Source organism: Micromys minutus (genome assembly GCF_963924665.1).
Source record: "Micromys minutus genome assembly, chromosome: 15".
NCBI lineage: Eukaryota > Metazoa > Chordata > Mammalia > Rodentia > Muridae > Micromys > Micromys minutus.
The window spans coordinates 35,810,300-35,825,889 of record NC_137984.1 but is presented as its reverse complement, the minus strand read 5'-3'; the positions used below and the strand labels follow the sequence as shown (position 1 = coordinate 35,825,889).

General features: G+C 38.5%; 1 protein-coding gene across 2 annotated transcripts in view; it reads right to left on the bottom strand.

The window, feature by feature from the left end:
• Window positions 1-2,072: 2,072 nt before the first annotated feature.
• ADAD1 (adenosine deaminase domain containing 1) overlaps window positions 2,073-15,590 on the bottom strand; it is a gene marked incomplete at both ends in the record, with an annotated part of 36,940 nt that continues 23,422 nt past the window's right edge. For both annotated transcript variants that reach the window (XM_080929330.1, XM_080929331.1), the window contains 3 exons: window positions 2,073-2,186; window positions 5,218-5,350; window positions 10,502-10,739. In XM_080929330.1, the coding sequence (XP_080785456.1) occupies window positions 2,073-2,186; window positions 5,218-5,350; window positions 10,502-10,739 (485 nt within the window). The remainder of the gene's footprint in view (window positions 2,187-5,217; window positions 5,351-10,501; window positions 10,740-15,590) is intronic.

Below are 15,590 nucleotides of genomic sequence, written 5' to 3'. Positions count from 1 at the left end.
GCTGGAAACAACCCAGATGTCCTTCAACAGAGGAATGGATACAGAAATTGTGGTACATTTACACAATGGAGTACTACTCAGCTATTAGAAACAACTTCATGAAATTCCTAGGCAAATGGGTGGAACTAGAAGCTATTATCCTGAGTGAGGTAATCCAGTCACAAAAGAACACTCATGGTATTCACTCACCAATAATTGGATACTAGCCCCCAAAAGCTCTGAATACCCAAGAAATAATTCACAGACCCTAAGAATCTCAAAAAGAAGGAAAGCCAGAATGTGGATACTTCAGTTCTTCTTATAAGGGAAAACAAAACACTCATGGGAGGAAATACAGGGACAAATAGAAGAGCAGTGATTGAAGAAAATATCACTCAGAGACTGACTCATCTGGGGATGCATCCCCTTTGCAGCCACCAAACCCAAGCACTATTGCTGATGCCAAGAAGTACTTACTGGCAGGAGCCAGATATTGATGCCTCCTCAGAGGCTCTGCCAGAGTCATACAGCTACAGTTGAGTATGCTTTCAGCTAACCCTCAGAACATAGGTACACAAATGAAAGAGTTAGAGAAAGGACTGAAGGATCTGAAGGGGTCTGCAGCCTCATGGGAAGAACATTATGAACCAACCAAACCCTCCAGAACTCCCAAGGACTAAAACACCAACCACTGAGCGCACATGGAGAGACCCATGGCTCCAGCTGCATATGCAGCAGAGGATGGCATTGTCTGGCATCAATGGGAGAAGAGGCCTTTGGTACAGTGAAGGTGTGTTTTCCCAGTGTAGGGGAACGCCAAGACACTGAGTTGGAGATGGTGATTGGGAGAGGGAGCACCTTCAAGGAAGCTAGTGAAGGGGGTGGTGGGATGGGAGCGGGGTGAGGAAAGGGGATAACATTGGAAATTTAAATACAGAGAATATCCAATAAAATTTTTATAAAAAAATGTCAACTAGAGAAATAAGCAAAAATACAACAAACCGAGATGTAATTTGCTAATAATTTACATTGATCCATAAGAAACTGCTCATATTTCAATCATTTCTATAATATAAAAATGCAAACTTTCATGGTTCAACCTAGTAAGTAGAGTCTAGACCACCCAGACACATGTGTCTTCACAGAATAGTTTCAACACATATTTAGAATTGAGCCAACAGCTTGTATATGGTGAAGAGTACTCAAACTTCTTAGAGATTTACATAAGAGGTACAAACTAGTAATGCTTGATAAAGCTGGTTGAAAAAGAAAAAAAAAAAAAAAAAAGAACACTACATGATTAAGCTGCCCCTTCCACCAAAGTATTGTCCAAACAGAGATTTATAAGGTGCTCAATAATGCTTTACTTCCCTATAAGTTGAAAATCTCTACTAATCTATGTATAAACAATTAAATTACATGTGTTATAAATTAAATCCTCTAGTCCACTTAAAATGTGAACTCTTTTTTTTTAAATAACATTACTGATCCTAATAATTTTCCAGATTCTTTCCTAATGTGATTAGGATTTTTAGGTATTTGCATTTATATATTTATTCACGAACTCCTGGGCCACAAGTGACATTCTAATTATTGGTTTTCTATCCAAGCAGAATGAGTGGCACGGATCAGACACCCACATGCTTGCTAAATTAGTTAGTATTATTTTTATTCTTGGCTTTCACTTTTGATTATGAAAACCTACAGTGGGATGTCAGATACAATGTTGGATATTACATCTGTATAATAAAGTTAAAGTAAAGACCAAGATATATGACTTATCATTTAAACCCATTAAAAGGTCAATGGTTTCTTAAACCATATATATATATAAGTTGTAATAGCTTTATGTCTGCAAAAAGAAATGGAAAATGTCTACATGTTTAATCAGGTAATTCTTTTTATAACAGGCAAGGAAGTGTAATGTCTTAATGCAAGGTGTCCTGGGTATTTACACATCTTTTAGCAACACCTGGGCATTGCTATTGCAAAACTTCCACTGTGAGGGCTAAAGTCTGTATATTTTAAAACATTTTTACCAGTCGAATACAGCAAAAATAACAGGTTTTTAATATGACAACATGTTGTCTAATTCACATACTAAACTGTTCCATACAGGGAGACTTCACAATCCAGGAGCCGTAACCATGCTGCTGCAAGTAGGCCTTCAGTAACGCTTTTGCTTCTTGATAGGGTCCAGACATACACTAGAGAGAGAAAGTTGAGTGCATCAGATTGGCCTACAAAGTAAACAATCCCATTCTGATGAACTTTAAATAAAAAATAAAACTAATGAAAAACCTCTGAACTCCTATACTAATTTAAGACAACTATTTCCAAATACGCCTAAACAGGCAATTCTGCTTGTTATGTAACATTAAAAATAAATTCATGACAGAAAAAGAAACATACAGAAGTACCATTTATAACAAACTAGATAATTATCACTGCTATTTTCATGTGTTCTCATTATAAATGAACATACATACCTTTACAAAGCTACCTTTACTCAAAGTATGTTTAACTTAAAGCTTGCCACTGCAATCTCTGTTAAAGTCATTGGGATGTGCAAACATCACTAAGTCCAGTGGTAATGCAACTTCACTACCTCTAAATCTTCCCTTCTGTGTCCTGCAGGCCTGCAGTGAGTCTTTCTACCTCTGGCCCTAGCCCCAGGCAACTACATCTCAAGAATTAGTTTCTGGAAGTTTAATTTGAGTGGTTAATGGGTAAACTCTGCTTTGTCAGGATAGTACAATATTTTCCAATTCATGCTCTTTTATGGTCAGGCTTGTGTTTCCATTGTCAGCATCACTGTATGAGTCTATCACACCCGTGCATTCCCCAGCTTATGAACTTGCTGTGGTAAACACTCATGTAAGTTTTGTCTCTTACAAATGCCAGTGGCACTGCTGAGTCACATGGCAAGTATTTTTATTTTTTAATTTTTGCAGGGCAGGGGCAGAGCCAAAATGCTTTCCAAAAGTGGCTGTACCATTTTCAGTCTCACTATAATGCATGAGGCTTCATCCATCCAAAGCATCAATAGCACCTGCTGTAGTCCATCTTCTGGACTACAGTTGTTCACGAGGTTTAGGGAAAGAGCCAGACTCCATCAAAGTGCAGTAAAGCAGGAAGTGCTGATGAAGAAGCTGAAGCAAGTCACCTAGCTCTGGCTCAGAGCACTGCCGGTGTGACTGCATTCCACATGGCTCAGTGATCTCTAATGATGACTTTTTTTTTTAATTCCAGCTTCCAATAATTTGTTTTCATTTATATTCCCTTGCTCACCAAAAGATCAAATTCTATTTTAATGAGCCAATTTTAGATTTCATTTACCTTTTATTAATTTTTGTTTCAAATTTCATTGATTTCCATTCTGATACATATTATTTATCCCATTTTATTTATGTTTATGCCCCTACTTTTAACAAGTTTCTTGAGTTGGATGTTTAAATAATTTTAGGGTTCTTCTGTAATATAAGCATTTAAAGCTATATACAATTTCCACACTTCTTTAGACACCCATTAATTTCAACATACTGCACTTTGTAACTCACACTAAGATATTTCTTAGTTTTTCTAAAAGTTAGTTTCTATGAACCATTGGTAATTCAGAAGTAAAGAAAATTCTAAATATACGACAATTTTCCATATTTCATCCTCCTGTTAATTGGTATTTTAATGCCACAGTGGCCAGAACATGTCTCTTTGATGCTTCTGCTGTTGAAGTGCTCCTGCTTTCATTGAGATCTGTCTCTGTCGGACGCTCGGCTGCTATGCTTTCTTCCATGGCTCCTCTATTTTTACAGAAGGCCTAGCATCCCAGTGGTTACTGTGTACCTATCTCTAAAGAGATAAATACTATTAACGGCAGACATTGTACTCAAACACATGAGACCTATAGGACTTCTATCTTCTGGCAAACTTGCATGTGGAAGTGGGTTATTTAATATTGCATTTACATCTTAAGTATCTTTTGGCTTTTGTTCATTGCCTGTGTTTCTTGAGCTCATCTTGTACATGATTCTAGTTTTCCTATCAGCCAAAGAACAAAGAGAATTTCACATTGATTTCAGTCTTTTCATTTCCCCATATGATCTTGGTAAACAGATTTACCACTAGCCTCCAACGAGGGCACCAACTTGAGCCAATGGATTTACCTATTCATTTCCTACCGAGTTTGGCACCTTAAACTGAAAAACCAAAACCAAAAACCCTACAAATTGTTCTCCTCTGTCCCATATCAAGCCTATTGCCTCTGGCAGTGCATCTATGACTTTAGTGGAGCCTTTCTGGTACCTATACTGCCTATAATTCAAACCATTCGAACTAGAGAGACAAGAGAATGAGAACAGCCCCAGGAAAGAACATAAACTTGTTCTTATTTAAAGTCCTAGCACATTTTCAAGAAGATATAATTTTGATATTTGAATTTTCCAACCTTTAATTCATTTCCAGAGTTATGAAAGGGTGCTTTTGACTATGTTGTTCAGTTTTCATAATGTTTTTACAAAATCACCTAGAGCCTCTAAATCACCGGAAACAGCAAGGATCTGGAGAAGCTTATACTTGGTTGTATATATGTATGTGTACCAATGCTTGAAGCTGGTATGTGGGTATGTGTACACAGGAGTGTGATTACTGTAAGTGTACGTGGGAACATCTACATAGGCATGCAGTAGATGTGGCTGTAAGTGGGAGTATATGCACAGGCCTGTAGTTAATATGACTGCTTACAACTCAAATGTATTGTTTGGTTATTCCAGTGCTGGCAAAGTTATGAGTTAAGTTTTACTTTCATACAACACTGTATTACTAAATCAGGAAATCAGAATACTAATGATAATGTAGAAAGTATGTAAGCCACATCAAATGAAAGTTTAATAAATAAAATCCAGTACGTACTGTTACTTTAGCTCAGTGCTACAGTGCCTGCCTTGAATGTGCAAGCAGTTTAACCCACCACCCCGCCCCCAAAATCTGTTTAGAAAGAAATCTGTATTATCTGCTACATCATGTCCAAATTAGAGCGTGGAATTAAACTTATCTTAAGCAATGTATTATTGTAAAACTTAACATTCTATAGTTAATAATGCCCCACAAAAAACAGCTCTATTACATTTGTTTCTCTGTGGATAAGAAAAAAGGTATTAAGCAAAATAAGTACTGGAATATGTAATATGTCTCTGTGTATTTACCACATTATCTTTATCTGTATTTTTATGGTCACCTTACCTTAGCTGCGTGGTATGTCCGAGCTTCAAGTAAATCATCTGTTTTAGCTTCCTTGGCAAGCAGATTAAATCGACTTAACATTGCAGCCTTACAAAGACGACTTGCCATTGATAAACCACTTTTAAACGGAGAACTAAAGTTAAAAGGAATGAAACACACAGTAATCATAGTTAATGACTTATGTTGGCAATGGTAGGGATTAAATGGCAGCCCAAAAATATTTATTTGTCCCAGTTAGGCAGAAGAATACATGGTGGGAAGCTTTATCTAGATAAGAAGCATACTGAGTATTTAATTGCTGTCAGAAGCTAATCTAGCTTGTTACTGTACTACATCAAAAGCTAAACCAAATGTTTGCATTTGAATACTTGTTATCTGAGTGAAACTAAACTATGGTGATACAAACTGAAGCATTGATTCTCCCACACCTGACTGAAGGGTGGCATGAAAATGCCCTCTGGAGTGATGGCACCCACTGAGTGCTGACTAGAGCAATAGGTGACATGAAGGGCACATGGGTCACATCTGAAACTATACAAGGCATCCTTTGCAAGCAAACTTTAATTTAGAAAACACTTCTTCATAACCATCCATACATGTATGTGTGTGCATGCACATGTATGCATTACCTATTCTAAGAAAACTGGGTTCCAGATTGCAAACCGTCTTACTAAGTAACTCTTCCCCCATTTTATTAGCTGTTCTTGGGACAGATGATTCCATTCTTCTGGTTTGCATGTACCTTTTCAGAGTCATTTAAATGTATACTAGCCTTATGATTTATTATGGGGAGCAAAGAGAAAATGTGCCAGTTCGGAGCCTAGGTTTCAGGGTAACCCTGTTTTCTTCTCTTCAGACTCCTTCAAATTCAGTCAACTGTTCTGGGATTAGCCTGCTAACAGGCAGAGAACAGCAGCTATTCCTCTGAGATACCAACCAAAATGCTCACCTGACTCCAGATGCCTAAGGTAGTTCTAACCAGATCCAGAAGAGCCACTCAGGTGATCTAAACATTTACTGAGAAGTAACAATATATTGTTGCTTAAATCAATGAAATCTGAGGTAGTTTTTATGCAGCAAATGTTAGCATGCACTCATGTATATGAAATCTACTGATTTCTATATTCGTTCCTACTGTGAGACTGTTGATAGGTTTTCTATAAAATTTCTGAACTTTTCAGCAGAACTGGGGGAACACAGAAGAGGAACATGTGCCTGGTGTTTGTGGGGTGCTAGGTTCAACACTCAAAATCCCCCTCACAGTGGTAGTTTTACCCCCTTTCTTCCATATGTTGTTTCTCACTTTCTCTAATCAGCATACTGCTGTTAGGCAACAGCAGTAACAATAAACAGTCATCCTGGCACGTCATTACCAATCATGAAAGTATTTTTGAGTGAATAAAGCTACATTTTAACCTGCAACAATTTTAACCATCTACTGTTCTACTTTTTACTTTTACTCTACTGGGATAAGGACACAAATAGATGATGAGAAATATGGATTAGTAAGTTGGTGTCACCTCTGCCACCACTCCTACACTTGAGCAAACGCTTCAATCAGTACTGCTGCATACACCATCTGTTTTTAAACATGTCTACAGGTTTTGTTGTACTGATTGTTGCAAAGCCTTCTTTGTAAGTTTTGTGTATATGTTGGGGAGGAAGTAATGTTTCAAGATGCAAGGTGCATCTGCTTCATGTAAGGATTAGTGGATTTATGACAGGCATGGCAGATCACACCTATAACAGCAGGCTGAGACAAGATAACTGAAAAACCGAGACTAGTGGGGCATGGTGGTGCATGCCTTTAATCACAGAACTTGGGAGGTAGAGGCAGGCAGTTCCTTGAATTCTAGGCCAGCCTGGTCTACAGAATGAGTTATAGGACAGTCAGGGCTACACAGAGAAACCCTGTCTTGAAAAACCAAACCAAACCAAAATACCTGAGACTAGCCTACTTAGCAAGTCTATAATACACACACACACACACACACACACACACACAGAGAGAGAGAGAGAGAGAGAGAGAGAGAGAGAGAGACAGACAGACAGAGAGAGAGAGAGAGAGAGAGAGAGAGACAGACAGACAGACAGACAGACAGACAGACAGAGAGACACACACACAGAGAGAGAGAGAGATGGATGCTCTTAAATTTTTATTCATGTATGTGCCTGTGTATGTGCAAATATGGGAACATGAACGTTAAAAATCCTTAGAATCCAGATAAGAGTGTCAAATGCCCTAGATCTGGAGTTACATACAGGTGGTTGTGATCCACCCCGTGTGGGTTCTGGCAATCAAACTTCCATCCTCTGCAAAGTCAGTAATGACTCAACCAGTAAGCTATCTCCAGCACTTAGGTATTTCTTCTTCCTTCCTTCCTTCTTTCCTTCCTTCCTTCCTTCCTTCCTTCCCTTTCTTTCCTTCTCCTTCCTCCTTTTAACCTCAGTTTTTTTTGTTGCTTTCTGTTTGCTTCTTTTAAAAATGTCTTAAATAAGATGACCTCCCTTTCCTTCCCTCTAGCCTCCCCCATGTGACCATATCAAGCTATCAGACTCCTCTCATTATTACTGTGTGTGTGACAGCCATCTGATATTTGACACAACACATACACTGATAAAAGGAAAGCTTCTTTAACAAACTGTGCTGGGAAATGGGATTCCACATACAGAAGAATGGAATTAGGATTTAATTACCCAGCACAAAAATTAGACTCACATGGATCAAAGATCTCATTTAAAACCGAATCACTAAAGCTCTTAGAAGAAAACACGGGCACTACAGTAAAAGATGCAGGATATGAGCTGGTTTGAATAAGCCTGGCTCAGGGAGTGACAAAGAGGTGTGGCCTTGTTGGAAGTGTGTCACTCTGGGGGTGGGCTTTGAGAGACCTTTCTCCTAGCTGCCTGCTGATCACAGTCTTCTCCTGTTTGGCTTTGGAACAAAATGTAGAACCCTCACTCCTTCTCCAGCACCATGCCTGTCTGGACACTGCCATGCTTCCCCCTTGAGGATAAAGGACTCAATCTTTTTATAAAAGCCTTTATAAAAACTGCTTTCATAATGATGTCTCCTCACAGCAATGGAAACCCTCACAAAGCTAGAAGTGTAGAAAATAATTTTCTGATAAGACTTCATTTGCCAAAAAAAAAAAAAAAAAAAAAAAAACAGTGAACTGAGAAGTAGGACTTCATAACACTAAGTAACGTCCATACAAATAAGGAAATAAGGGAGTAATGGAGAAACCCACAGAATGGGAGAGACTCTTTTTGAGCTATAAATCTGACAGGGAATTAACATACAAAATATACAAAACTCAAAAACAACCAAAAAACCCAAAAAACAAAAAAACAAACCAAGACAACAACAAAACAAGAATCAAGAAAATAAATGACCCAACTTGATAATAGGCTCTGAAGTTTTGAATAATAAATAAAAGTGGCTGAGAAATACCTCAAAAAGCATTCATCACACTTAGCAGATAGCAAGGGAGGTGCAAACTAAGACAACTGAGACGTCATCTCACTCCTGTCAGAATAGCTAAGAGAGAATGACTGACAAGCAACGCCAGGGAAGCCATAGACAAAGAGGAATGCTTACTAACTTCTTCGGATGGAGCCACTCTGGAAGTCAGTACAGAAAATCCTCAAAAAACAAAACCAAAAACCAAACCTGTGCTGGCTATACCATTCCTGGGGATATAAATGCCTAGTGACTTGATATCCTACTCCACAGATCCATGCCTGCTCTATGTTTACAACAGCCAGGAAACTGAAAGGATGTAAACCTAAACAATATGTAATTCAGTAAAAAATTCAAACTTTTTGGGAGGCTGGGTTTGGTGACACATGCCTTGGATCTTAATGCTCTGTGAAAGCAGAGGCAGGGGAATTGCTGAGTTCCAGGCTAGCTAGGGTGGAACTATTTAATGAGACTCTTAACTATTTAGTGAAACTCTAACTTTATTCTTTTTCTTTTGACAGAGTCCTTAGAGTTTGAATATCTAAATACAACAACAACAAAACACAGATTTCTTTTGTTAAAAAGCCCAGGCAGGTCTGAACCTAGGGACCCCCACCTTTTCTTCTCTTGTTCCAGGGTCAGCACCACTGGTTGGGCTTTCTCTGCTTTATTGAGATTCTTTGAGACTAAAATTCACATAGCCTAATAGTCGGACATGTCCACTGCTCTATTTTTATTATTTGCAACTCCTTGGCCATAATAAAAAGTTACACTAATTTAATTTTTATTGATTCCATTTCGTCATGTCATTATTTTCTGAATTTTAAAATATTTTTGATATAGTTGAATGTGCAAAGTTGAATCTATTAATAATCCAAAGCACAGACAATGTATTAATTCTGGGAGAGTAGTCTATATTATTCTTGACTTTATCTTGAGTATTAGTTCAAGAGTATTATGCTTGATGAAGTCATGCTAACAAACAGTTGTATTGGCCTTGATTCAATGTTCTTCACAAGGAAGACATTGAAAGCATGCAAACTTGGGAGGTGGGGAAGCACACTCAAAGAATACTGGGCTTACCTGGGACTGCACGTGTTTGGGTATAGGGCTATTTACTGGATCCTAGATAAAGTACCATAGCTATAGTCCTGAAGAAAAAAGGCTTCTCCTCCCCTGTGCATTCAGCTGTGAACATCACTGCTCATTTAAAATGTATATACACACTCCTAGAAGTTTTTATTTTTATTCAATAATAAATTGCAGGAATATTACAAAGAAATATTTAAAATGTATTGTGTTTAATAATAATGCCTTTGGAAATAGAATGTTTAGATTAGAATTCCAGTTTGTAATCGTTACTATAGGCATGACTTAGAAAAACACTGGAAAATCACATACAACTTACATGGCTATCATAATAGAAGGCAATGTAACATGTTACGATAGTTCTTAGACTTATGTGTTCACAATATTTGGGGCAGAATGTAAAAAATACAGATTTCTAATCCCAACTCAAAAAATTTAAATTTAGTAAAACAAATTCTATGATTCTGATACAAGATGATGTTTTGATAAACACAAGGTCCAGAGACAGACTCCTTGGGTTTGAACACTGGCTTTATCACTTAAAATATAACTTCTCTAACCTCATATCCCCATAAGGAATTTATAATGAATATGATGTTAGTAACTAGACACACTCAATAAAAATCATTTAGAATTCAATAAATATTATACAAAAATGTTGAGGTTTTGTATTTCAATATTTCAATAAAATGACTTTTGCTCTCCCTCTATGTAAAAAGTCATAATTCTAACCTTTCAGTGATCTTCCCACTTAGGCCATCCACAATCTCCAAGGAATTGTCCCCTTGTGCCCAATTCAAACTGAGTGATTTGTGGTCCAAGTTTATTTGCAGAGGATATGCAGTGGGCACTAAGCTTATATGAGGTCTGTTGACCAAGTAAAACATGGGCAGTTTTGAAGTAAGTGCATCATCAACACGCTGGTTTACTGCGATTTCTAAGCCTCTTGTGTCATTGCAATTCCCATCACCTAGAAAGAAAAAACAAATACACTCAGAAACTTAAGATCAAAAGGTTATGTTAGGACTTCAGGACGCAGAGCAGAGCCTGGCCCAACCACCAGCCGGAAAGGCGGCTCGTACAGGCTGAGCAACTGGTGAGTGGGAGACCTAGGCTGCGGGGGAGCAGAGGGATCTCTGCGGAGTGCACAAGGAAAGGGCACCCCCTGCCCTGACCTGCCCTGTCCTCCCCGATCCAGTGACCGGGAACAGATCTTAGGAACTTCTGTTCCCACCCGGAGACGACTTCAGGACACAGAGCAGGGCCTGGCCCAACAGGCAGCCGGAAAGGTGGCTCGGAGAGGCTGAGCATCTATGACCAGGAACAGATCTTAGGAACGTCTGTTCCCACCCGGGGGCGACTTCAGGACGCAGAGCAGAGCCTGTCCCAGCTGCCACCCGGAACCTGGGCTGCTGGGGAGTAGAGAGATCTCTGAGGAGTGCACACGGAAAGTGTACCAGGGACACAGACCAGATACAAGGGAAAGGCAGGAACATATCACTGACAACAAAATGGCAAGAGGAAAGAGAAAGAGTATATCCCAAGGAAACCAAGACAATCTAGCAACACCAGAACCCAGCTCTCTGATAGTAGCAAACATAGGAATTCCAAACACTCCAGAGAAAGAAGACACAGACCTGAAAACATGCCTCAAGACGCTGATAGAGTTACTTAAACAAGAAAGGGAGGAAAAGCAAAAAGATTCAGAAGCTTTTAAAGAAGAAACAAGAAAAACACTCAAAGAACTCAAAGAACGAGACGAAAACAGAACCAAAGAAATAAAGGAATGGAAGAGGGAAATTAAAACAGAAATTGACACAATAAAGAAAGCGCTAAAAGAGATAACCCTAGAGTCAGAACACCAAAAAAAGAAATCAGGAGTCACAGAAGCAAGCATTTCCAACAGATTACAAGAGATCGAGGAGAGAATCTCGGGGGCAGAAGACAACATTGCAAACATAGACAAAACAGCCAGAGAAGATGCAAAAAACAAAAAGCTCCTAACCCAAAATGTCCAGGAAATACAAGACACAATGAGAAGACCGAACCTAAGGATAATAGGAATAGAAGAGGGAGAAGAGTATCAACTAAGAGGCACAGTAAATATCTTCAACAAAATCATAGAAGAAAACTTCCCTACCCTCAAGAATGAGATGACCACGAGCATAAAAGAAGCCTTCAGAACTCCAAATAGGTTGGACCAGAAAAGAAATACCTCCCGAGACATAATAGTAAAAACATCAAGTGCCCAAAGTAAAGAAAGAATACTAAAAGCAGTAAGGGAAAAAGGTCAGGTAACATATAAAGGCAGACCAATCAGACTCACACCCGATTTCTCAACAGAGACTATGAAAGCTAGAAGAGCCTGGACAGACATCATGCACTCCTTAAGAGAGCACAAGTGCCAGCCCAAGCTGCTATACCCAGCAAAACTATCAATCACCATCGATGGAGAGACAAAGATATTTCAAGACAAATCAAAATTCACACAATATCTGACCACAAACCCAGCACTACAACGAATTATAGGTGGAAAACCCAATACAAGGAGGGAAAATACAGCCTAGTAAAAACAAGAAAACTCCTAAACAAGAAAACTAAAGAAAAAAACACAGACACAACTCAACCCAAAAAAGCAAAAATGGCAGGAAACAGAAACAATTATTCCTTGATATCTATTAACATAAATGGTCTCAACTCCCCAATAAAGAGACATAGACTATCAGACTGGATACATAAACAAAATCCAGCCTTTTGCTGCATACAGGAAACTCATCTCAGAGACAGAGACAGACACTATCTCAGAGTAAAAGGGTGGGAAAAAAACTTCCAAGCAAACAGCTCCAAGAAGCAAGCTGGAGTGGCTATTCTAATATCGAATAAAGTAAATTTCCAACCAAAATTTATCAAAAAAGATAAAGAAGGACACTTTTTACTCATTACCGGGGAAATCTGTCAGGAGGAACTCTCAATCCTTAACATATATGCTCCAAATAAAAAATCACCCACATTCATAAAAGAAACTCTACTAAAGCTCAAAAAATACATTTCACCCCACACAATAATAGTGGGAGACTTTAACACCCCACTCTCACCAATGGACAGATCAGGGAAACAGAAACTGAACAAGGACACTGCAAAACTAGCAGAGACTTTGAACCAACTAGAATTAATAGATATATACAGAACATACTATCCTAAAGTAAAAGAATACACCTTCTTCTCACCACCCCATGGCACCTTCTCGAAAATTGACCACATAATTGGACACAGAACGAGCCTTCATCGATATAAGAAGATTGAAATACTCCCATGCATCCTCTCAGATCACCATGGTCTACGGCTGGTCTCTAACAACAACAAAGACAACAAAATGCCCACATACACATGGAAACTAAACAACACTCTGTTAAAGGATAGCAGGGTCAAAGAAGAAATAAAGAAAGAAATTAAGGATTTTCTAGAATTCAACGAAAACGAAAACACAACATACCCAAACCTATGGGATGCAATGAAAGCAGTATTGAGAGGAAAACTCATTGCCCTAAGTGCTTCCAAGAAGAAACTGGAGAGAGCTCACATCAGCAACCTGACAGCACAGATAAAAGCACTAGAACAAAAGGAAGCAGATATACCGAAAAAGGGTAGATGGCAAGAAATAATCAAAATTAGGGCAGAAATAGACCAAATAGAAACAAAAAAAAACCATTGAAAAAATCAACAAAACAAAGAGTTGGTTCTTTGAGAAAATCAACAAGATTGATAAACCCCTAGCCAGACTAACTAAAGGGCAAAGAGAGAGTATCCAAATTAACAAAATCAGAAAGGAAAGTGGTGACATAACAACTGAAACTAAGGAAATTCAAGAAATCATCAGATCCTACTACAAAAACTTATACTCCACAAAATTGGAAAATCTGGAAAAAATGGACGAATTCCTAGACAGATACAAGGTCCCAAAGTTGAACCAGGACCAAGTAAACCATCTAAATAACCCTATAACACCTAAAGAAATAGAAGAAGTCATCAAAAGCCTCCCAACCAAAAAAAGCCCAGGTCCAGACGGGTTCAGTGCAGAATTTTATCAGACATTTATTGGGGATATAACACCAATATTTGCCAAGCTATTCCAAAAGATAGAATCAGATGGAATATTACCCAACTCATTTTTTGAGGCTACAATAACCCTCGTACCTAAGCCACACAAAGACCCTACAAGGAAAGAGAACTTCAGACCAATCTCACTTATGAACATTGATGCAAAAATACTCAACAAAATCCTTGCAAACCGAATCCAAGAACACATCAAAACCATCATTCATCATGACCAAGTAGGCTTCATCCCTGGGATGCAGGGATGGTTTAACATAAGGAAATCCATCAATGTAATCCACCATATAAACAAACTTAAAGACCAAAATCACATGGTCATCTCACTAGATGCTGAGAAAGCATTCGACAAAATCCAACACCCCTTCATGTTAAAAGTCCTGGAAAGAACAGGAATCCAAGGCCCATATTTAAACATAATAAAAGCAATATACAGCAAACCAACAGCCAACATCAAACTTAATGGCGAGAAACTTGAAGCAATCCCACTAAAATCAGGGACTCGACAAGGCTGCCCACTCTCTCCCTACCTATTCAACATAGTACTGGAAGTCCTGGCCGGAGCAATTAGACAGCAAAAGGAGATCAAGGGGATACAAATCGGAAAGGAAGAGATAAAAACATCACTCTTTGCCAATGACATAATAGTGTACTTGAGTGACCCCAAAAATTCCACCAGAGAACTCCTACAGCTGATAAACAAGTTCAGCAAAGTGGCCGGATACAAAATTAACTCAAACAAATCAGTAGCCTTCCTATACTCAAAGGACAAACATGTGGAGAAAGAAATTAGGGAAAAGGTACCCTTCACAATAGTTACAAAAACTATGAAATACCTTGGTGTGACTCTAACTAAGGAAGTAAAGGACCTGTATGACAAGAACTTCAAACCTCTAAAGAAAGAAATTGAGGAGGATCTCAGAAAATGGAAAGATCTCCCATGCTCATGGATTGGAAAGATCAACATCTTAAAAATGGCCATCCTACCAAAAGCAATCTACAGATTCAATGCAATCCCCATCAAAATTCCAACCCAGTTCTTCATGGAATTGGAAAGATCAATGTGCAATTTCATATGGAATAACAAAAGACCTAGAATAGCGAAATCCATCCTCAACAACAAAAAAACATCTGCGGGAATCACTATCCCTGACCTCAAGCTATATTACAAGGCAATTGTGCTGAAAACTGCATGGTACTGGTACAGAAATAGGCAAGTGGATCAATGGAATAGAATAGAAGATCCAGAAATGAGCCCTCATGTATATGGTCACCTGATTTTTGACAAAGGAGCAGTAAACATTCAATGGAAAAAGGACAGCCTATTCAACAAATGGTGCTGGTCCAACTGGCACTCAACATGCAAAAGAATGAAAATAGACCCGTTCTTATCTCCTTGTACAAAGCTCAAGTGTAAGTGGATTAAAGATCTCCACATTAAACCAGATACACTGGAACTATTAGATGAGAAAGTAGGAAAAACCTTAGAACACATAGGCACAGGAGAAAATTTCCTGAACAAAACACCAATGGCTCAAGCTCTAAGGTCAAAGATTAACAAATGGGACTTAATGAGATTGCAAAGTTTCTGTAAGGCTAAGGACATCGTCAAGAAAACAAAACGGCAACCAACAGAATGGGAAAAGATCTTTACCAACACCACATCAGATAGAGGCCTAATATCCAAGGTGTACAAGGAACTCAAAAAGCT